At 43.2% G+C, this 24,868-nt stretch overlaps 1 protein-coding gene and 1 pseudogene across 1 annotated transcript; both read right to left on the bottom strand.

Moving 5' to 3' along the window:
• Nucleotides 1-4,949: 4,949 nt before the first annotated feature.
• On the bottom strand, nucleotides 4,950-5,665 carry LOC147464908 (uncharacterized). The gene is made up of 3 exons (XM_086510410.1): nucleotides 5,421-5,665; nucleotides 5,222-5,323; nucleotides 4,950-5,120 (listed from the first exon to the last, which is right to left on the bottom strand). Exons 1-3 carry the CDS (start codon nucleotides 5,658-5,660, stop codon nucleotides 5,076-5,078), a joined length of 387 nt encoding a protein of 128 aa, XP_086366536.1. The 5' UTR covers nucleotides 5,661-5,665; the 3' UTR covers nucleotides 4,950-5,075.
• Nucleotides 5,666-17,252: 11,587 nt separating this feature from the next.
• Nucleotides 17,253-20,179, bottom strand: LOC147464909 (L-type lectin-domain containing receptor kinase IV.2 pseudogene; annotated as a pseudogene).
• Nucleotides 20,180-24,868: the final 4,689 nt, after the last annotated feature.

Below are 24,868 nucleotides of genomic sequence, written 5' to 3' on the forward strand. Positions count from 1 at the left end.
CTGCACATCTCTGGTCGGGCGACTCATGGTAATGTTATACTGACAAAAAATAGCAACCAATTAATTAAATGAAAAACATTAGATTTTTTACAATAAAACTAATATTTTTACTTACATATTGGTCTTTCCAAGCCGTTTTTCCTCCCGAACGATAATGCGTAGGAGTCTGATGGGATCTGGCCTCAACTTGACGCGTATACATCCTCGCGCCCATTGCCCATTCGTCCTCTTTCTTGCCCATAGCGGTCTCCCACTCCACATCATGGACATTTTCTGGCCGATAGCTATGCTCTGGAGACTCCATTGTCTTCTTTGCCTCTCTCCTCACACTAGATTTTTTGTTCTTCAGAAATGTTTTGACATGCTCTTGCAACCATTGCCTTGAGAATTGTTGCCCCTCAGGGTTGGGGAAACGCATGTGCATGGTTGTCTCTATATATGTGAGGTTGTAGGGATCTTGCTGATCAAATTTGAGAAAACAATTGATATATGTGGAGTGGATTAATTGGTTGACGTGTGTGCGGAATCTCCTGCCCTACGCTGTCCCGAGATCCACCATACCTCCTCTATGAACCTGGTAGTATAACCCGCGAGCATCTGGTGAAGGCATGTCATGGTCCTCATCTTCAGCTCGAGCAGGGAGCGGTGACTGTGGAGGAGAATCTGTAGTACTTCCCCCCCCCCCAAAACAACAACTAGCTCCGCTCCCTCGTCGAGATCGACCGGCGCTAGCGCGCGAGCTGCCCTGACGCTGACTGCCAGAAGAGTGCCGATGTGAATCTGGGGCAGAAGGTGGGATAGGTGATGGATAGGTGGACGCCCGTGGCGTCGGACCCTGTGGCGTCGCACCCAACGACGTCTGACCCTGGGGCGTTGGACCCTGTGAAGGAAAAGTTGAACCTGGAGCTGTAGCTAGAAAACTCTGCAGGTATGGAGTGCCACCAGTCGGAGTAGAGACCTCTGATAATCCAAAAGCTGCTAGCTGCGCCGGTGAATAGCGCTGTGTAAGGGTCTACTGTGAACCTAACCACTCAGCCCGAAGACGCAATGTCCTCTCCACATTTGGATCGGTCACAGGTACGGCAGTGGACCCACCTAGAGCGTTCCGAAACCAGCCGAACCCTGATGATGACTGCTGAGGTGATGACTGTGAATGATAGGCAGAGAGAGCATCGGGATATGACATCCCGTCTGCCATGAAATCCTCAATGCTGCGAAAGCGTGGTGTGAAAGAAGAAGACATGGTCTGCATTTATTATGACAAAGATTAAACTAGGGTATAAAATTTGAATATATGATTAAAAATTTACACCTTGATTTTTTTCAAACATTGGATTTTTTAACATTGGATTCTCTATAGTATCCAATGTTGAAAGAATCCAATGTGGAAAGAATCCAATGTGTGTCTACAACCTATAAAAGAGTCTTGCAAAGCCTTGAGTGCTAATAAGATATTAGTATGTGTATTGACTAATAAGAGATTATTGTGTTTATGATTAGTGTGACCGATTGCGCGATCACTTGGACGGTCATTGGGGCCTAATACGTCACCTACGACTTAATCATGGAGGTATGTTTCTGTTTTTGTGTTGATTGTTGTTTAATTTAACATAATTAGTGTGTGTTTTAGTGTTGGCTTGTCTAATTGTCTTGTGCACACACTAATTAGTGTGTGTTAACATACACTAATTAGTGTGTGCATTGGCTTGTGTAATTGTCTTGTGCACACACTAATTAGTATGTGCATTGAATTGTGCACACACTAATTAGTGTGTGCATTGGCTTGTGTAATTGGCTTGTGCACACTATAATTAGTGTGTGTTAACATACACTAATTAGTGTGTGCATTGGCTTGTGTAATTGGCTTGTGCACACTCTAATTAGTGTGTGTTAACATACACTAATTAGTGTGTGCATTGGCTTGTGTAATTGGCTTGTGCACACACTAATTAGTGTGTGAATTATATTGTGCACACACTAATTAGTGTGTGCATTGGCTTGTGTAATTGGACTATGCATTGGCCAATTCCATTGGTCAATGCACACACTAAATAGTGTGTGTATTGGCCAATCCAATTGGTTTGTACACACACTAATCACACACTAAATAATGTGTGTATTGGCGAATCCAATTGACCAATGCACACACTAATCCCAAACTAATGCACACACTAATTAGTGTGTGAATTGGCCAATCCCATTGACCAATGCACATACTAATCACACACTAATTAGTGTGTACATTGACCAATCACATTGGCCAATGCACACTAATCACACACAAATTAGTATGTGTTAATGAGCACTAATTAGTGTGTGAATTGGCCAATCCCATTGACCAATGCACACACTAATCACACACTAATTAGTGTGTACATTGACCAATCACATTGGCCAATGCACACACTAATCACACACAAATTAGTGTGTGTTAATGAGCACTAATTAGTGTGTGAATTGGCCAATCCCATTGACCAATGCACACACTAATTAGTGTGTGCATTGACCAATCACATTGGCCAATGCACACACTAATAACACACTAATTAGTGTGTGCATTGACCAATCACATTGGCCAATGCACACATTAATCACACACTAATTAGTGTGTGCATGGCCAATCCCAAATTTAACATATTAGGTTATGCAAGTAATAAATTTAACAAATTTGACAAATCTAACAAGTTTAGATTTTGCAAGTAACTAATAATTAACAAATTTAAGTTTTGGTGTGTCTTTACTTACACTAATTAGTGTGTGCATTAGAATAATGCACACACTAATTAGTGTGTGTAAAGAACACATGCACTAATTAGTGTGTAAAGAACGTACACGTGCACTAATTAGTGTGTGTGCATGCGTGTGTATGAGTGTATGCATGTGTGTATGTGTGTGTGTGTATGCATGTGTGTGTATGCGTGTGAAAAACTTAAAAAACATAACAACAGAACTTAAATGGAATTGAAGCGCTTGTTGGGAGAGGGTAGGAGAGTGGAAGAGTAGAGATGGTGGAGAGTAGAAGAGTAGAGATGAAGGAAGAGCTCAAGGTTGTGAGGTTCGCACTCTCGGCTTCTATGGAGAAGACGATGAAATTCGAATTTTAGGGCTTTGAACATCGCGGGGCACGTGGGTGCCCCTATTTATAAAAAAATTTGAAATTTGATTTTTCGCTCCTATTACCGCGAGTATTACCGCTGGCTTACCGCAATCATTACCGCGTCTATTACCGCGGCGCAAATTCGGGCCATATAAACAGATGGCCACGTTCTGACATTATTACTATTGATCTTCAAAATCTATTGGTACTATGTTTTTATAAAATATATATAAAATGAAAGTATTCCTAGTACTTTGAAAATGACATTTTTACCTAAAAGTTTAATTTTTACTTTTTACTGATATTTTATTAACATTTGATTTTAATTAGTGTATGTAATTTATTAATGTAGGTTGCTTGGGATGATTTTGGCCCGTCCACTGAACCGGATAGATCATGGTGGTTGGCCGAGCGCTTACCATGCCCATGCGTGCGGTGCAAATGCGCCATTGCTCAACTTCGACGGATATGCTTGAGCCATGTAGAAGATTATGGACTATGGGATGATCCTTGCAAGCGTGCACGGATGGAAACAAACGATCGGCGAATTGTAGGGGCTATTGACATCACTCCTCATTGGCGTGTGGTTGGTGGAGGAGAGGAAAGGAGGGTGGAAGAGCGCACGCGCCAAGAATCCATTAGAGAGGGAGGAAGCACATCAAATCAGTCAAGTACTGCTGCTCCCTCTTATCCGAGTGACCACATCCCATCTCCTTATGTGGATGCAGAAGACGACCATTTGCATAGAATGGTTGAGGATCTCTTTGCACGAGAGGAGGAGCATGAACCAGAGTGTGCATGCGAAGAAGCTTCCGAGCGAACGAGGAGTGAGCTACTTGATTCGGCACACACCGCACTATATGATAGATGCTCTTACTCCATTTTAAGGGCATCTCCTTACCGCAATCATTACCGCGTCTATTACCGCGGCGCAAATTCGGGCCATATAAATAGATGGCCACGTTTTGACATTATTACTATTGACCCTCAAAATCTATTGGTACTATGTTTTTTATAAAATATATATAAAATGAAAGTATTCCTAGTACTTTGAAAATGACATTTTTACCTAAAAGTTTAATTTTTACTTTTTACTGATATTTTATTAACATTTGATTTTAATTAGTGTATGTAATTTATTAATGTAGGTTGCTTGGGATGATTTTGGCCCGTCCACTGAACCGGATAGATCACGGTGGTTGGCCGAGCGATTACCATGCCCATGCGTGTGGTGCAAACGCGCCATTGCTCGACTTCGACGGATATGCTTAAGCCATGTAGAAGATTATGGACTATGGGATGATCCTCGCAAGCGTGCACGGATGGAAACAGACGATCCGCGAACACTACAAGAGGTTGTGTGCTCTTGTGACGCTCTTAGCGACGGAAATACACTGGGTTTTTATAACCCCCGGCGTCGCTATAACCGTCGCTAAAAGCGTCGCTATCTGCGTTGCTATAGGCATCGCTATAGCCGTCGCTATAGGCGTCGCTATATAGCGACGCTCATAGCGACGCCTATAGCGACGAAGATAGCGACGCTCTCACAGAAGAGTATAGCGACGCATATAGCGACGCTACAAAGCCATAAATAGCGACGCTTATAGCGACGCCTGAGAGAATATTTTTTTGGTGGCAGGGCATTGAATGCCCTGCCACCCATCAACCATATTGTACTTGATTCACTTTTTAAAAAAAGTGCAAAGGTAAATAATAGACCCAAAATAGTCACCCACAAGACGCATTGTTTGCAAAATTGACAATTGTACACATCATAGACAAACTGAATTGATTGGCAAATGTAATAATGACAATTGTACAACATCATAGGCATAAAGAATTGATTGGCAAAAGGAATTGCGGTGACAAATGTAATAATATACATGGTTCAAAAAGACGTATAAAATCCGTCTCATGATACATAAGCTATGAGAAACCCTAAACTAATGCTATCTAGCTACGGCTAAACTGACGTCGTCTAATCAGACGTCTCATCGCGTCCAAGCGGCGTATCTGTCGGATTCTGCAAAAAAAGACAATAAGACAGTTTTCAGTAAATATAAACATATAACGACATTTATAAAACAATACAAAAAATAAAAAAGAGTAAACCCTAATACTAACCATGCCGCCGCGAGAACTTAGAATGTCCATCAGGGCATTTAAGCCCTTCCTGCCTACGTACTCGCGCTCGTACGGTGTGGGATCACGTCCTGTCATCGACCACTGTCAAAACATACAAAGATTTCATTATGTTAGAACTAAAAAACTCATAAACCCTAAACTATCGAACATGCATAAAGAGCAATGTGAAAAGACTTACAAAATCGGCCTCAAATGATGCCCATCCACCGCTCCCCAAGTGGTGCGAGCTCCCTGCCTCTACTCGCGCTCTGGCTGCATCCTTTTGTTGCTTCCACTTGTCGGGATTCTCGCGCGCTGCTTTCTTCGCATTCTTCCAATCTTCTTTGGCCAGCCAATCTGGCCTATTCCACCCATTCTTGATTGCTTTTTGCACTTCGGAACGCTTGTGTTTGCAGTATTCGCGCATTCGAATCTTCATCAGGTCTTCATTGAAGCGCTGATCCCGTGTTGGAACGGGAAACTCATCATGAAGTATGCTGATGACTCTGTTTTTTAAATCACTTGGTACTTCACTCCATTTGTTTAGTATATAGTGTCTAAACAGCTGAGAGCAAAGACCACGCATGCGCGAGATCACCTTCTTGCCGTCATCATCCATGATGATGCCGCCGCTGATGTCGACGGAGTAAGGCAAGCCCTCTGCCGGTGATGCATGAACCTGGGTGTCCCGGCAGGGGTCTCTAGCGGCGTGTCGATGGGGGTACGGACGTCAGGTGTCTCCATCGGCGTCTGGGCGCCGAAGCGAGGAGTGTCGAGTGGGGTGGCTCCTGGCGGAGTAGGTAGAGGTGTGTAGCTTCTAGGAACAGTCAGCCGTGCAACACCTGGCGTAGACGGCGATGCTGTGGCTGGTGTGGGGGTGGGCAAAGAAGGGGAGGGTAAAGAGCCTCGTCGAACACGAGGCGGTGTGGAGGCATCGGTGGCGGAATCCCCACAACAACCGCCACCGCCACCACTAGAGCGCCGGTGTCTAGACGAGTGTGACGCTCGTCTCGTCGACGCCGAAGCTTCGGAGCGCGCCGAATGCTCCGAAAGAGAGGGAGATGCGGATGGTGTAGGAACGCGCGATGATGCGCCAGAGCGATGACGCTCCACGTACCACTGTCTCTGCTGCGGTGACAAAGAAGAAAGAAACTCCTCATCATCCATACCTGCATTAAACACACGAATATTTAAACTTAATATTGAATGAATAGAGTAGACAATGACGCAAAGACCATTAAATACAATGACGTAATGACGCATATAAATACAATGACGCAATGAATCGAGTGGTAGAAGAGGCAAGTCGAAAACTCAGAATTTTCAATCAAAAGATGTGAGCGCGAGTAGAAAAGAGCGTTACACACCATGGAAGCTACTTAGAGAGCTAGAGCTTTTACAGCACGGAGCAAAATTGTTCAAATACAATATTTGTGGCTTTAAGAGATCTCTCTCTCATCCTCGCATAACTCAGCATAACTTCCTATATCTATATAGAGCTCTCCGTTTAAACACATATCCTCTGTTTCATTTTGTAGCTCCTCTGCATGCACCCCATATAGAGTAGTAGCATCTTGATGCTCGTCTGGCACCACCGCAGCGGCTTCTGATTGAGTAGCCGCTCTAGCATGTGTACTAGTCACATTTAGCCTGTGATGTGGCTGTTTTTGTGCATGGTAACTCTAGCGGTCCGCTGGTAAGGCTCCAACTTGTGCACTCAATATGTGCCCGTGACTCTGCCATGATCTTAGCAAATGTCTATCTTATAGATGGTCTGCATGGTGTGAATCTTGGAGGTGATCTAAGTTGTGAATATGGCTGTGGGTCATCAGATCTCCTATAGGCTCAAATAGAACCACTACGCAAAGAGTAATAGTGTAGTCCACACAACAATATATAGGTAGCCTCATCATAAATTATCCTATAGGTATCCCACAAGGAGCTTGGTGTGGTAGCACTCGCTGTGTCATAGGGAGGATACTCTCCAAATCTAACTTTATTCCTCATGTACATCTTCTGATCCTCATCAGCATACAATGGTCCAGTCTCAAACAGGTCTAAAGATACAATCTCTGGTAGCTCAAAGATGTATGGACAATCCTCACAAAGGGCTAACGTCACAAGCTCTGGAATCTCGTCATTCGTGCATCTATAAGATGTACCAAAACCATCAAGAAAGTGATCTGGCAAGGTCGATTGTGCTTGGGCTCTAAGCATTTAGAAACTGTGTGTCTAAATGTATCTCTACTGAGTGTCTACATGTATGTATATAGGCAATCCCCCTATCTCACACAACAACCTATCAAATAGGGCCTCACAATCCATGATACTCAAAATCTATCAATCTAGGTCAAAATTGGTGTCGAGGTATATATGCAAGTGCAATTGCTATGCTGCATAAGCCCCGAGGCGGTCACTTTTTAGAATGTGTATGATATCACATGAGTTAACCGGAGAGGATTATTAAAAGACCAAAATGTATAAAAATGTATACATACAGAGGGGGGTGGGGGTTTAGGCTCACAGTGTAAGTATAGTATGTATATTGGGGTATTATTAATTACCTCTTGAACGCACATTGTTGGACGCATTTCTGACACCCCGTTTTTTGTAAATTTGTAAATATGGACATGACACCCGATGTCAAAAGGGCGTGTGGGATTTCTTTTTGTGGGTTTTTTAGCTTGCTTTAGCAAGCACATGTACATGCACTGCAAGTCGCTAGTCTAGTGACAGCTGTCTGGCTACTATAAGTGCCCTTAGTAAAACACGTTCGGAGCGAGTGCATTACGCCAGTGGGGGTCCGCAAAGATCGAATGGCCTCTTTTACTTTGCGTTCTTGGGCTCCTGTGAAAATCCATGGTGCTTTAGGAAGTTTTATCGATCCATCAGACGTTGTTTGCGGCCAATATTGCTCCATACGATCCACATTTCTAAGGTCAACTCTGGCTCCCAAAGTATCTTTCTTGCCGGTCAAATGGTCCCATAGTAGATTACCCACATTCTTGAATATGTGCATTGGATCGAGCAAGTGATTGATCACGAGTCGGGGCCAGTATGGTAACTCGTACCATAGAGATAGTCTCTTCATCCCTGGAGGCAATCCGTCATCGCACATCTCCTTCTGCTCTAACCATGCTTGTGCAGACATCCTTGGTGGCTCTCTTCCCAAAAAGCCGTCGCGTAACACATGATTCTCCGGAAGATACGCTTGATGACCTTCGTAGATTTGCTTCTTCAGTGAGGGTGCCCTACGTGCATTCAGTCTAGGTCCACATGTGACACATGCTCTGTATCCGCTTGTTTGAAGCCCTGCATGTATACACATGATAATAGATCAACTATGGGGAAAAACAAGATTTACAGTGTCTGAGAGAGGAGTGTCAATAGATCACCTGAGCATTCTGTTAGCCCGGGATAGTCATGCATGGTCCACATTAGAATACCTCTGATCAAAGCATTCCGTCGTCCTGTGTGTCGGCTCATATCCACCACCTCTATGCCAATCCACAATTGTTGTAGCTCTTCCAATAGTGGACGAAGATACACATCCATATTCCCCACTTTATATCGCCCTGGCACAATCAAGCTTAGCCATAGGTGCCCCTTCTTCGTAGTCAACCACGGGGGAATGTTGTAGTTGAAGATGACAACGGGCCATACACTGTAAGATGTTGATCTTTGACCAAATGGATTTACGCCATCCATAGCCAGGCCTAAGCGCAAATTTCGAGCTTCCCTGGCAAAATCCGACCATGTTCCATCTATATGTTTCCAGGCTGCGCAATCTGCAGGAATTCGTAGCACACCATCCGAAGATTTATTCTCCTCATGCCATGATGCTAGGGCGGCCATGGACTTACATTCGAAGAAATGCTTGATGCGAGGAAGCAAAGGAAAATGTCGCAAAACCTTTTGTGGAATTTTTGTCCCGTGGAGATCTACTCGATATCTTTCGGAATCACATTTCGGACACTTCTCCATGTCTGTGTATTCCCCTCTGAAAAGAATGCAGTCATTAGGATAAGTGTGGATAGAATTGTAATCCATCCCCAAGTTTCGCAAAATCTTTCTTGCTTCATCTCGGGAATCGGGCATCACATTGTCAGCTGGTAGAATGTGCTCTTTCAGCAATCTACACAACATAAAAATATGATACAGTCGTGTAAAAATCTATCAGATCATTATACATTTAGAGTTCTATTAAAGTAAACTAATTGTAATAGATCACCTGAAAAGCGCTGTGACGCTAGTGTCACTCCATCCAAACTTTGCCTGCATGTTGAGAAGAACCAGGAGTGCTTTCAATCTAGACATACGTGCTCCATTATACAATGATGTATCGGCTTCACTTTTCATATCATCATAGATAAGCCTTTCTGAATCCATGATCGTCTCGATCATTTCATCAATCTCGGGCTCAAACATTGCCTCGTTGGGAATGTGCTCTGCATGATCATCCCCCGAGCTGTCAGAGGCTACATCTTGTGGCCTCACATATGCTGCTTGACCAAAGCGCCTGCGAATACGTCTATTGGGTTGCAAGATTGCTGCTTGTTGGCCAGCGTCAGAGTCCGACGAGTTATAATTGGCAACAACTCGATCTATAATAGATGGATCAAACTCGCCAAATTCGCGAACGTGCTGCAAAGAAACACGTCTTGTCCGTCGCACAGCATGCTTGCATTGATTACAAGGACATAAGACCCTCGTTGAGAGATAGGTGTTTCGGTTGGACGGTCCCACATCCTCGTCGCTACTCATAATGAGGATAAAAAACTTATAACCTAGACAACAAATTTAATATTCTATTGGCATTCTTCGTCTTATCTCTCTCTCTCTCTCTCTCTCTCTCTCTCTCTCTCTCTCTCTCTCTCTCTCTCTCTCTCTCTCTCTCTCTCTCTCTCTCTCTTTACCTCACATTCTCTAGTCATGTCCAATCCCCGCACACCTCGGTCTAGAGGTGCACGGAGATCAGAACCACCGGGTTATAATCTCGTCTTTATTGGTCAATACCTATATTTGTGGGTACAAGAAATCTAGACACCCACGTCTACATGATACTGCATGTAGTGGACAAAATCCCTTTGCCTCTTCTCTAGCTGTAGCACTTCACTTCATCTTAACATCTTTTCACAGTAGATCTTTCCACTGTTCGTCTAACTCTAAACCCTAAACCGTAAGTAATTCTTGCGTGGACTCGATCTAACGTAAATAAGCGTAAATCTAAATAAACGTAAATCTAACTAAAAATAAAGCTAAATCTAATTTAACGTAAGTCTAATGACTAGAGGTTGTCTAGATGGTCATTGTGTCGGGGATGTAGTGTACTCTTGCCGCCCTGAAGATCCACCTTCTTCCCTATCTTCTGAAGACATTTCACCAGTACTTTTGGATCGACGGAGCCCACCATGAGTGAAGGCAGCAATACCCTATATTCCATTGAGGGCTTTCTTCACCCGCTTCATGCAGGCATCGCAGTCTATGGAGACCCGCATCTAATCTAATATAACGTAAATCTAAATCTAGCTTAAATAAACGTAAATCTAGTTAAAAATAAACCTAAATCTAATTTAATGTAAGTCTACATATAACCTAATCTTTAACGTCTTTTAAGATAGTTTCCTACGACGTTATAACTCTCTTCTTCCTGTGTGTGTGCGCGTGTGTGGATGTGTGTGCCAATAAAAAGAGATAAATGGTATAACCTTTCTATCACCCATGCCAACTATGATAGATTGATTATGCCATTTCTCTCTTGAATAATAGGTCTTCAGTTCAACTCCTCGTCGGCTAGATCTTTAGGTCTTTTAATTTTAATTAGTTTCCTACGACGCTCCCTTAGTTTCTCTTTCTTTCTCTCTCAATGTGTGTGCGTTTTTTTGGATCGTATGCATGTTTTCTTTCTCTTTTCCTCTCTCAATGTGTGCGTTTTTTGTTTATGCATGTTCTCTCTCTCTTTTCCTCTCTCAATGCGTGCGTTTTTTGTTTATGCATGCTCTCTCTCTCTTTTTCTCTCTCAATGTGTGTGTGCATTCTTTGTTTATGTATGTGTGTGCGTTTTTGCACTCTCTCTCGCTCTCTCTCTCTCTCTCTCTCTCTCTCTCTCTCTCTCTCTCTCAAAAACACTATGTGTGTGTGTGTGTATGTGTGTGTGTGAGAGAGAGAGCGAGGGAGAGAGAAAGAGGGGAAGGGAACATGAGAATGAGGAGAGGGAAGGAGCATACCTGGCTCTCCTTCCTCTCCTCGTGTGTGTGTGTGTGTGTGTGTGTGTGTGTGTGTGTGTGTGTAAAAGAAAAAGAGAGAGAGAGAGAGAGAGAGAGAGAGAGAGTGAGGGAGAGCGTTACCTGCTCTTTGCTTGAGGGCGCCGAAAAACTCAGATCTGAGATCTGAGTTTTTGGGCGCGCTCGGTTATTTTTTTTACCCCAGCTTGCGTCGCTATGAGCGTCGCTATAAGCGTCGCTATGAGCGTCGCAAATTTCTTTGTAAATTTGCGACGCTCATAGCGACGCTTATAGCGACGCTCATAGCGACGCCGGGATTTTTTTTTTTTTGAGCGTCGCTGTGTGAGCGTCGCTAATGTGAAGAGCCTCTTGTAGTGGAATTGTAGGGGGTATTGACGTCACCCCTCATTGGCGTGTGGTTGGTGGAGGAGGGGAAAGGAGGGTGGACGAGCGCATGCGCCAAGAATCCATTAGAGAGAGAGGAAGCACATCAAATCAGCCAAGTACTGCTGCTCCCTCTTATCCGAGTCACCACATCCCATCTCCTTACGTGGATGCAGAAGACGACCATTTGCATAGAATGGTTGAGGATCTCTTTGCACAAGAGGAGGAGCATGAACCAGAGTGTGCATGCAAAGAAGCTTCCGAGCGAACGAGGAGTGAGCTACTCGATTCGGCACACACCGCACTATATGATAGATGCTCTTACTCCATTTTAGGGTATATCTCGAAGTCCTTAATCTTCAGCGATGTTTGGATGGAGCAATGCTAGTGTCGACGCACTTTTGAGGTATGTATACAGATTGTGAAGGATGCTTGTGGAGTACATAAATTAGCTTCTAATGTACTTTCTTCTTGTGATAGATTGCTAGGAAAGATGTTGCCAGCTGGCAATTACATGCCAGAGAACAGACGAAAAGCCCGCGAAGTGGTGACTGAATTAGGGATGGATTATGATCGCATTCATGCTTGCGTGAACGATTGTGTGCTCTTTCGTAATGAGCATGCCGATTGTGACACATGTCCATCGTGCGGGGAGCCTAGGTTCAAAGAAGGAATGCAGAGCAACAGAATTCCACGTAAATTTTTGAGGCATTTTCCACTCATCCCTCGCATCCAACACATGTTTAGATCGAAGGGTACGAGCGAGCTTCTGAGTTGGCATGCAAAAAATCGCTCCACAGATGGTATTATGAGAGTGCCAGCTGACTCACCAGCGTGGAAGCACATAGACAACACATGGCCAGAGTTCAGGGATGAGCCTCATCACTTGAGGATTGGGTTAGCTAGTGATGGAGTGAATCCATTTGGGCACCGCTCTACTTCATGGAGCACTTGGCCGGTGGTTGTTGTAAACTACAATATTCCGCCTTGGGAGGCAACAAAAAAGGGAAACATTTTACTATCACTTCTCATTCCAGGAAAGCACAAGGTAAAAAACATGGATGTATATCTAGCTGCAGCCTCTTATTGATGATCTTCAAGAACTATGGAGAGGCATAGATGTCATTGACATTTCATGGTCACCATGAGACCGCAAAGCCGTCATCAAGTGCATCCTCATGTGGACCATGCATGATTACCCAGGATTTGGAGAGGTATCTCGTAAGTATGCACATGTTAATTATACTCTTTGCTTTAGGTTTATCATCTCATGTGTAACGTTTGTTTACCTCTTGGCAGGATTGGCAACATCTGGACATAGTGCGTGTCCCACTTGTGGCCCTTCCCTTGTGACAGAGAGACCTCCTCTTTTTGGGAAGGTGATCAATCCCAACAACCATCGCTTCCTACCTCCTTCACATCGTAGATATGCTCCCCCTATCAATGGAGTGCAGCCATTCCATTGGAACATGGTTGATTGGGCGAAGCATTGGGAGGAGCATCATGGTACCTCACCGCCTCCCAATGGGTTGCCAAAGGGTATGTCGAGGTACTCAATCTTCCTGTCGCTCCCCTTTTGGGCTTCGTTGAAAATTCAACACTTATTGGACCCTATGCATGTATTTAAAAATGTTGGGCATGCTATATGGGATCACATAATTGGCAAGAAGGATTCATTGGGTGCTAGGAAAGATTTAAGAGCCATTAGACGTCTCCCCCCTTCAGCCACGCCCCGCATGGGGGAGTGGGGAAAGATGATTCTCCAAAAAGCACCGTGGATAATGTCAAAGGCAGACCAAGAGCGGAAAAAGCAAGTTATTGCATCCATCAGAACTCCAACAGGATATATGCGGTTACTCAAAGGTGCTTTCACAAAAACCAAAAAGGGTGGCTTCACTCAATTGTATGGATTGAAATCCCATGATTGGCATAAAATCCTTCAGGTAAGAGTAGAACAGTTTGTGGTGTCTATGTGTCCTTGTATATAGGTTGACATTCACTAAGATGTTTTATTGCTTGTAGTTTGTACTTCCCATAACTATTAGTGGTTATGGGGACACTAAGGTGAAGGCTGCAATATTCAAAGTGGGTGAGATTGTGAGGTAATGGGGTTTTTTCAAGTACTATATATGTGCTCCAAGGAGATAGAAGTAGAAGCCATACAAGTAGCCCATCAGCTAGCAGTAGAGGCAGTGTGTGCTATTGAGGATGCATTCCCACGTACAATCCTTGTTAGCCAAATACACCTATTGCTTCACCTTGTTGAGGAGATTGCCATTTGTGGGGTGGTTCACTCTAGATGGATGTTCTTCTTGGAGAGATTCTTGAAGACTTTAAAGGATTTTGTTAGATTGAGGTCATAATCGGAGGTATGCAAAATAAATACAATATAGATAGCATTTATACGCTATGGAGTTACTAATAAAAATATGTGGTTTTAATGTTTTCAGGCGAGCATGGCAGAAGGTTGGGTGGTGCAAGAGGCAATTGTGTATGTCTTATAGTATCTCATCACAGTGGATCCATCATTGCCTCGTCTGTGGAGTGAAGAAGAGGATCCTAGGAAGCACTCAACCATTCCCAGTGGAAAAGGCTCACTCTTGGTCATGGATAGAGAGTTTCATGCCATAGTCAACAACTACTCTTTACTCAATGCCACTATCATGACCAAATGGGTCAATATGTACTTGGAAGCCCGCGCAGCTAGAGAAAGGGATAGAGATGCATGGAAGAGGTCCCATGGAGGTAGACGTGCACCTCCTTTTCCTAAAGATCTTGCAAAATATCCTGACTTGATTCAAGTAGAGTGGATCCATAATGCCATGACCAATGCCAAAGCACAAGGAGAACAAATAAGCCCTAAAGAATGGGAGTATGCGCGAGGATGCTTGCGCAAGGTGAGTGTGTATATGTTATGTATGCATGTATGCAAATCACTTAATGAAATGCGATGTAACCTCTTATGCATTGTGATTGTAGGGTCTCATTTTCAACTCCATTTGGTCCGAAGGCCGACATTTTCGCACCCGCAAGATAGATGAGCGTCGGACCACTAATGATTGTGGCGTGATGGGAAACTTTGACACAACAATAGATGAGGTCCGATATTGTGGTACTATAGAGAGAATAATCAAAGTGGATTTCAGATCTTTTCACAAATTTCTCTTTTGAGTGTCGATGGTTTGCGGGTGAGGTCAAAAGACATGAAAATGGGCTCATTATGGTGGATTCCACCCAATTCCATCTGGGAAAAACTGACAACTTGGTGTATCCTAGTAGTTGCGAGCAGGTAATTTAGGCTATGTGCAATTAACTTAAATTAAAAATTTAAGTTATGTATATCAGCTTATTCTTAGTGTGTGACGTACAGGCCTTTTATGTGCCATGTATATATCAAAGAAGACTTTGGTATGTCATTCCAGTCACGCCATGGGGTAGATCTATCTTTGCAGAGATGGACATTGAGCCAGTAATTGATCCCATCATACCATCACCACAAGATGCAGAGGAAGATGTAGTAGAAGTTGAAGAAGGTCAGCCAAGCCTTGCAAATAGTCATCTTGAGCAGGAGGAAGAGGGAGAAAGCGATGATGATTCTACAGGAGATGATGGAGAGGAGGAAGAATCTCTAAATTTGTTTATTGATTTGAATACTATGGGTCTAAATATGGATCCTAGTGCTTGTAGAGATCTTATACAAGATGAGAATTAATAAAACTCTCCATTCTTTCACTTGGTGTAGTATATGATTAATTTGCAAATGTTTCGTTATGTGCTTATGAATAGTATTTGTAATGGTTTTGTTGTGAGTTCAATGATTTATGTATAGAATTTTTAGAGTGAAAGAGAGATTAAGTGAAGTGAGCAAGCATTCTGGAGAGTGTAGGAGTTGTATTGGAGTTAAATGGAAACCCGCGGGAGAGGGAGGGGGAAGGGGGTCCAGCTTGTCTTAGCGGTAATGTGAGCAGCAATAATCGCGAAAATTTACGCGGTAATATTTGCGGTAAAGTGCCGCTTCAGCATCAAAAGGATTCTCTCTCCTCATTTTGAATTCCTCTCTCTTGTTTTGCGGTAATGGCCCGTGGTAAACACCACGATCTCTCATAGTGTCAATAGCTTGTCACCCTATGTCCTTTTGCAAAGTTTCTCTACGACTCACAATGCATGTAGATTCTTTCTAGAATACGTTGTAATGCCTAGTTTGGCTCTCATTTCCTCTTGTGTACATCATCCATCAAATAACTTTGTCTCTAAATATCTAGACCCAATTTTCAAAATTTAAGTTGTGCATGACGTGCATCTATCCCCAAGGTGTCCACTAGGAAATATGTAAGATAGCACGTGCGAACAAATTAAGGGATTTGTAATTAGGTACATTTACAGAAAAATGTACTTACATAAAGGGGTTTTTGATCGAGAAAGTGAAAATATCCATACATAAGGGCTAGTTTGTTTTACAAAAATACATACGTAAAGGGTACATATAATACATGAAAATATGCAAGTAGTTAAGGGATTTGGAATTTTTACATAGTGGACTCTGCGGGTATCAGTCATAATCGTTTGGCTTGGGAAAGGATTGAGATATATAATGCAAGAACTACTAGGAAATATTATATGTAACTTACAAAAGGTTAAAAAAACCCTCTTTTAGCGTGTCCTTAATTTTCACCAAACGATGCTTTTTAATTCATAAACATCTCCAATAATCTGTTTATAAAGTTTTCACATAAACATAGCCCCCCTTTTGAACCCCATCAAATATTAAATACAATCACACAACCAAATTGTTTTGGACGCAAATACTAATATGCTTAGCTTGATCATCATGTTAAACATGAAACAACTCCTTTGCATCTGCACAAACACATGCCATGTAAATTACAACTATGGTGACAAGAGCCATTTTACATATTACCCCAATAGCTAACTAAAAGCCACGTCCTTCCACAAAGCTTGTGACGATACACGTTGACAGAAATTGTAGTGTGGCAGCTGCCAAAAAAATCTCTAATGTAAGATCTGTCACAACATTTTTCAGCCTGTTGTTGAGCAACCTCTGGTCATGGCAACGTGAAAATTTAGGCCACGTGGGCTATGTTGATGCCCAAGAGAGCATGGCCCTCTGAGGATTCAGCTAAATTTGGATGTATAGTGGCCATTTTGTACTATGAGAGAGGCATATGTAGCACTGAAGTTTTGGACAAATTCTCACATTGTGACGTACCTCAACATCATGAGCTTCTGCGAGGGAGGCACCCCATACCTAGCTAGGTACGATTGGGGGTAGGGACCGTCGGCCAGGTGGTCCCCTGTCCCCAATTGTACCTAGCTAGGTATGTGGTGCCTCTCAACTAGAAACTCATGATCTTATGCAGTGTATGAAAAACAATGAAAAAGACTCCGTTTTCTTACATGAAAAAAAATCATAAATCTTCTTGTGAATTATAGGCACCAAAGCGCTTCAATAGATTTACACATTTGCTTCTGCAGAAAGCTGGGAATTGTTTGCCTATTTGAAAAACTTGCACAGCTACTTACTGCCACCAATAAAAGACTGCACACACTACAAAGACTTACCCAAATTTGAGGTATTTGCAGAGAGCTCTTCAATTGCAACCCTCGAATGGTTACGAAATGCCAAGCCATGATCATCTCAAGGAGCTTGTTGGTGCCATCGCAGTTCGGCAACCTGTCAAACTTTGAAGCGTCACCAAAGCCGATGATGCCTCACCTACAGGTCAGGCATAGATCCTATCGAGCACTTAGGTGGGTGCTTGCATTATAGGTGCTCCATGACTTGAGTGAGGAAGACGCGTAGGATGTAAACAATCCATCATCTCCAAGCGGACTTTGAGATGATGCATTGACATGGAATGGCGGCAAGGGAGGGAGAGGTGCCTCATTGTTAAGTATTTGAACCACTTTCCGCATTGCAGGCCTGTACGAAGGGTCTGGATGAGAACATAAAAGCCCCAATATGAGCACTGTCTGCACTTCCTCAACATTAAACAACCCCTGAAGCTTTTTGTCCACAGCTTCAAGAAGCCTCCCATTTGTGCACAGGTCCCAAACACCTTCCACAAGCAAGAAATCCTGCTGATTGCCACCCCTATGCTCGATTGGTCGACGCCCTGTCACCACTTCAAGAAGCAGAGTACCAAAGCTATAGACATCCGTGCTCGTTGTTGCCTTGCCTGTCCTAGCAAACTCTGGTGCTAGATATCCTAAAGTGCCCACAACCCTCGTTGTATGTGGGTTTTGCCCATGTTCATATAGCCTTGCAAAGCCCAAAATCACTCAATTTCGCGTTCATATCAGCATCTAGCAAGACATTGCTTGCCTTAATGTCTCTATGAAGAATCTGCTGCTCCCATCCCTCATGCAAGTATAGCATTCCTGATGCAATCCCCTCCACAATTTTCTTTCTCTGCTCCCATCTCAACACTATGGTAGACTTGCCAAAAAGCAGCTTGTCCAAGCTTCCATTAGGCATGAAGTCATACATCAACAGAAACTCACCTTTACGGCGACTCCACCCTAAAAGTTGCACGAGATTCTGGTGCCGAAGACGCCCCGTGCTTGCCATCTCAGCAATAAATTCCCTCTCTCCTTGATTGGAGTCTCTTGACAGCCGCTTCACAGCCACTTCAAGGCTGGACTTGTGCAGCACACCTCTGTAAACACGGCCAAAACCTCCGACTCCCAGAAGCTCCTTTTCATGGAAATTTCTTGTAGCAAGCACCAACTCCTTGTAGCTATATCTATGGAGGCCAAACTCAAGCTCCCAGCTTTCTACTATCTCTCTTTGGCTCCTCTTATACAAAAGCAGCCCAAGTAGAGAGCCAAGGGTAAGTATTGGCACTAATACTGCAAAGCTAACAAGTACCTTGAATCGAGTAGTTGCAAGAAAGGATGTCTTTGGAAAAACAGATGGTAATTTGGACAAATCCAAGCTCTTAGCTACTCCATTACTGTTAAAGCTCCATGAAAGTACTCTGTGTGTGCCCACAATGTTCCCGGTTGAACCTGAAAACCCAACGTAGGTATATTCTTTCAACACATTAGAGAGGTCAACGATCACAGAAAGGAGTGGAATAAATGGCTGAGGATGCTCGGTTGGAGCGATGCTTACATTCAGCTGCTGTCTCTGCCCATCATAGTCTACCCATGCTTGGATAGGCTCACCACTTGTTAGAATAATCACTGTTTTGGATGCATTTGCAGATGGGGACCAATATCCTGCCTCCGAAGAATTGAATGAAATCATGCTGTTTAGATTGATACCCACATGGTTGCCATTGATCTCTTCAAATTCAGGGTCTTTCACTGTGTCAAATTCGATGGCAAAGACATGATTGGAAGTGTTTCCGTTTTGAGAGGCATTCAACATGCCTAGGTATCGGCTTGAGGAAATTCCCCACGAGTCCAGTGTGGGAGACATTAGAAAGGCCATGCCATGGCCCCCCATAGTGCCCGGCACAGGGGTTATACAGAAAACAAAGGTTGAGCTGAAAGAGGAAACCACATTGGTCGATGCATCCTTTATGTGTATGGGATCTGGGTAGAATGCTCGACCTAATTGCTCGGCCGAAGTGTTTGTAAGCCGAACAAGCCGACCATCCACTTCAGCAATTCCACTCAAGCTGACATTTCTGCTATCAAATCCATTGAAGACAAAGCTAGTAGACTCTGTGAGGGATGCTTGTATGAGGATAGCAGAGAGAGATAGACACCAAATTGGCAGTGCAAGAAGAGAAAGCTTCATGCTTAGGGAGTTTTTCAGTGACAATGCAAGTCCAATATCTAAAAAGAGATTTAGATGGCTCATAGAAGCTCTAAACGATGGATGCCAAGGTAATTAGTGCTGATTAATGGAATGAGTATACTTTTCCTGAACCTCATTTTGATCATTGTGGTGAAGACCCATGATGAGCTGCGTGTTGGCTACAAAACTTCATATGGCTGAAGGCGATGGATTTTCTATATGGGTAATGAGGTGGGCGCGCAACTGAGGCGGTGACGACAACTCTTGTGCAGGTGATGCCTCCGAGCAACATGAATTGGATGCGAGCCTGTGTGAAGCAATATGATTCCTTCCAAGAAGTGTACAAGTTTTGTTGTGATGTTAAGAACACACACACACACACACACATACAGGATTTCTTGTGCTCTTGAAACGGTGCTCCTAAGAGCAGAGTAGTAAACAAACTCTCTCTCTCTCTCTCTCTCTCTCTCTCTCTCGCGTGGGCTAAACATAGTCGGATTGCGGTAAATTTTAGGACCGCAAGACAACCACAAGAAGATTTAGAAAATTTCTCATGCAATAAAACGGAGTGTTTTTCAATGTTTTTCATACAATGCATAACATCATGAACTTCTGCTCGAGAGGCGCCACCTACCTAGCTAGGTATCATGTATGATTGGGGGCTGGCCACGGGGCCCGCCGCAGGGCCGGTGGTCCCTTGCCCCCAATCGTACCTAGCTAGGTATGCAGTGCCTCCCTCACAAAAGTTCATGATGATGAGGTAAGCCACAATGCGGGGATTATTGTGAGAATTTGTCCAATGAATTAACAGCCCAAGAGACCACAGAATAGAACAACTCATGGGTCTTCCTTCAAAAGAGTGAAAAGATATTGGGTGAGCACTTCACGTAGACAATATGTGAATCCAGCCTCAGCCTCGTCATGTCATTATCATTCCCTGGTCCATCATCAACTAGTATGTGACCCGCGCGTTGTTGCGGTAAAAATGAACATGGCTTTTAGTATTATGAAACAAACCTATGCTTCAATAAATAAAATATCAAAGTACAATGGATGTTACATTAATATATATCAAGTTTTCTTAAACATTCAATACTTTTTGGATTTATTCGATCATTTTAACACAACAGAATAAAGAAATTAAGGTGGACCTACAAACCATTGCATAAACTCATGCACACCATAGGGTCACCAATGATTAAGATAGTATAAATCTCTTCTCTCTCTCTCTCTCTTTCTCTCTCTCTCTATATATCTATATATATATATATATATCTTGAGTTCAGAACTTGTTGGTTAGATCTTTCAACTCTCTTGTAACATGTTTTAAGTTTAGCGCTTGTTTCTACACATCTTCTCCAAAGGAGCTACCTTGGTTGGTTGAGTGCTTGACCTCCGTGACCCGAGTCATGGGTTCAAATGCGACCAAGCGACCCTGTGTACTCATAAGGATGCAATTTGTCATCTCACACCAAATGAGTGCGATTTGCTAAAAAGAAAAAAGTTTAGTACTTGTCAGATAATATATAAGGTCTCTTAGGATTGTTCCAATGTCACATGCCTCTCTCTACAACTTTTAAGTTCAAGATTTGTCGGATAGACCTTCAAAACGTTTTGGGATGTTTCCTACAATGTTATAATATCTCTTCTTCTTCCTCTTTCCCACCTCTCTCTCTCTCTCTCTCTCTCTCTCTCTCTCTCTCTCACACACACACACACACACACACACACACACACATGCACACATGTTTGAGCACTCATGTCATGACAAATTGGATATGACATGGAAAATGTGATACTCAGCTATTTGTATCCACACTATAAGTGACACTGATCACCATAAGGTGAACTTTCAGCAAAACAGGCACAGCCATATGAGGTCATACCAAAGTTTGCACTATCTTCGAGACACTCATTTAGAAGCCATATCCAAAGAAAAATTTACTTATCATCATCATCTTCTTATTATTGATCATTAATTTCTTCTTCGTTATATATGATGAACTCTAGAGAATCAAGTATTTAGCATGCCTTGTGCGTGAGCACCCACCTCTAATGCTAAAGTCATACCATCCACTCAGAACCACAAAATCTGCCGAATCATATATATAATCCAAAACCATGATTGATTGAGAAGAGTGAATGCTACACATGTAGTAAAGTTTCCACCACAAACTATTACCGGGATAAACGGTCAATGTCATCATCATCATCATCAAAATCTAGCTCACTTGCATGCTTGATCCTTTTACCATCCTTGGATTGTGTCCACCTATGCTTTGCATATTAACTTGGTCCATGCCTTGTAGGCTAGTTAACTAGCAGATCTGACCAATGCCATCCATTCTATCATCAGAATCACAACCAAATGTATGCTCCTCAACCACAGTTGTCATGACTATCAATAAGGAAAACAACATATCCTCAAGCTGAAACATTTTTGGTTGTTTCAGATTGCTTGCACCTCAATTTTGATGAAAGGAAACATTCAAACCCTTTTTGAAACATTTGAAACTTTTCTGGTTGTTTCAAATTGCTTGCGCCTTAATGTTGATGAAAGGAAACATTCAAACCCTTGTAGCACATTCCCTACTTGGCTAACAGTAGTAACAAGGTCTCAAATCTATATTCTCAACCTAATGAAGCTCCTCTTATAGCTTTTCTCTCTTGGCAAGCAGTGAGGCAAGAGCTGCCTGAGGGTTGGATGCATCCCAACTAAGACAGAGTCCATAATGCAAATCACCAAATCTCGCACCACATACACAGTTCCAGCAACCAACATCAGAGCCACGGGTGACATAGTTGATGAGTGAATCAACGCTTATGGCTCCGCCAGCACCACATCCAAGGCTTGGCCCACCACTAGTGTCAAATTTTGTAGTGGCAACTCAATTGTCAGAGCCACAGATCCCTTGTCAGAGAAAGTTATAATATTGGTACCCAAACCAAGAAAATTCCACCCTTCAAGCACCAGCATAGCTAGCATAGCTGGTAAGGAAAATTTACAAATGGTGAGGTGTGAGACCCGTCCTCTCTCTCTCTCTCTCTCTCTCTCTCTCTCTCTCTCTCTCTCTCTCTCTCTCTCTTTGTGTCTCTGTGTGTGTGTGTGTGTGTTCATGCAATTGAGTCCCCAAGCATTGAGTCTCGCAGATCTCTCTCCCTCTCTCACACACGCACATAGGTGCCAGTCACTAACACACTCTCTCTCTCTCTCTCTCTCTCTCTCTCTCTCTCTCTCTCTCTCTCTCTCACACACACACACACACACACACACACACACACACACACACACACACACACACACACACACTCACACAAACACACACACACACACACATGCACTTGAGCGGCTATAGGTCTGAACAACATAGCTTAAGTTTCCAAATTCCATTTGAAAGGTGCATTTTCACTGCAAGTCCGTGCAAACGCTCCAAGAGCTGACCGTGGTGGCCCTCTCCTTCTTGGAAAATTTTAAGCTCCATTATATAGAGTATAGATAGAATAGTGTAGATATAAATTGTAAAAAATTTAGAAAAAATAGGTGTATGCCCTTCCAATTTGTGTAAAAAGGAAAAGGAAGCTTCCTTATGACCTTTTGAAAAATGAAAAGTAGTACGCTGCCCTTCAAATTTGAGGGTTGTTTGTGATTCATGAACCTTATGAAATGCTTTATTGGAACCTGTGTCCACAAATAATCGGTTTTAGTGTATTATAACCGGCAAAATTGCAAAATCTCTCTCTCTCTCTCTCTCTCTCTCTCTCTCTCTCTTTTGTGCACGTGCCCGTGCACACACATACACACACACACACACACAGACAATTACTTGCTGCTGCAGACACAACGCTATTGGGTGTAGTAATTCTCCTTGCATTTTCTCCCGCATGAGCTCCAGGTGATGTGACTCGCGTTCTCTCTCTCTCTCTCTCTCTCTCTCTCTCTCTCTCTCTCTCTCTCTCTCTCTCTCTCTCTCTCTCTCTCTCTCTCTCTCTCTCTCTCTCTCTCTCTTTGCCGCTGTCCTAGCACCTCGGAGCAAAATAGATCGCATCGGACAATTGCAAGCTGCCCTCGACATGCTCATGGAAGAAAACCGCGACCTCAAAGCGCGCCTTAGCACGCTTGAGGCACACTTTGATTCCATGGTCGGTCTCACAATAGACAAAGTGACAGAAGTCGAAGAAAAAGTCACTCAAGCTGAAATTTTTCTCGCAAAGAAACTCGAAGTTGAAGCTACTCTCATCGAGACTGTCAAGACAACTCAGAAAGAAGCCAACGAGGCATCGCATAAGAAGATTGAGAACGACATACAAGCAACCTTACAAGAATTCCGGATACAAGAATCCCTTGCCCTCAAAATTAGGATTGGAGGACTCTCCTCACCATGGTGCACCGAGGAGGATTCCCTCGAAGAATCCATCGTCAAGCTCAATGAAATTTTTCAACCAATCAATATCGAGCCCAACACTGTCTCGTGGATCAACGACACACATAGGCGTGTGCCTCTTGGCCAATGCATCCTCACTTTCAAGAACAAAGAAGAACGGACGCGGCTGTTGCGCCAATCTTATCACCTAAAGGGGACAAAGCTTTGGATTTCCGAGGAATTGACTACAACCCAACTCAAGCACAAAGCAAGCCAGCTCAAAAAGATGCATGAAGCTCGTAAACAAGGTAAATGGGCAGTCTACCGTGGCAGTAAAGCCATCATTCAAGAGTTTCGAACTCCCAAGCCAGCTCCCCCTCTGCCTAACCCCCTCTCGGTTTTGTTTCTTTTTTGTCCGTATCCTTTCCTTTTCCTTTACCCCTGATGGACCCTCAGTCCCTAACTGATATGTATCTAACACTTCCACCGAAAGAACAAATGTAATGTTTTGTTTTGGTCCCATGGGTCATATCTGACCTCCGTGGACGATAATTAAATCTATCTCTCTCTCTCTCTCTCTCTCTCTCTCTCTCTCTCTCTCTCTCTCTCTCTCACACACACACACACACACACACACACATGCACTCGAGAGGCTATAGGTCTGAACAACATAGCTTAAGTTTCCAAATTCCATTTGAAAGGTGCATTTTCATTGCAAGTCCGTGCAAATGCTCCGAGAGCTGACCGTGGAGGCCCTCTCCTTCTTGGAAAATTTTAAGCTCCATTATATATAGTATAGATAGAATAGTGTATATATAAATTGTAGAAAATTTAGAAAAAATAGGCGTATGCCCTTCCAATTTGTGTAAAAAGGAAAAGGAAGTTTCCTTATGACCTTTTGAAAAATGAA

Source organism: Adiantum capillus-veneris, chromosome 1 (genome assembly GCF_014529385.1).
Source record: "Adiantum capillus-veneris isolate H3 chromosome 1, ASM1452938v2, whole genome shotgun sequence".
NCBI lineage: Eukaryota > Viridiplantae > Streptophyta > Polypodiopsida > Polypodiales > Pteridaceae > Adiantum > Adiantum capillus-veneris.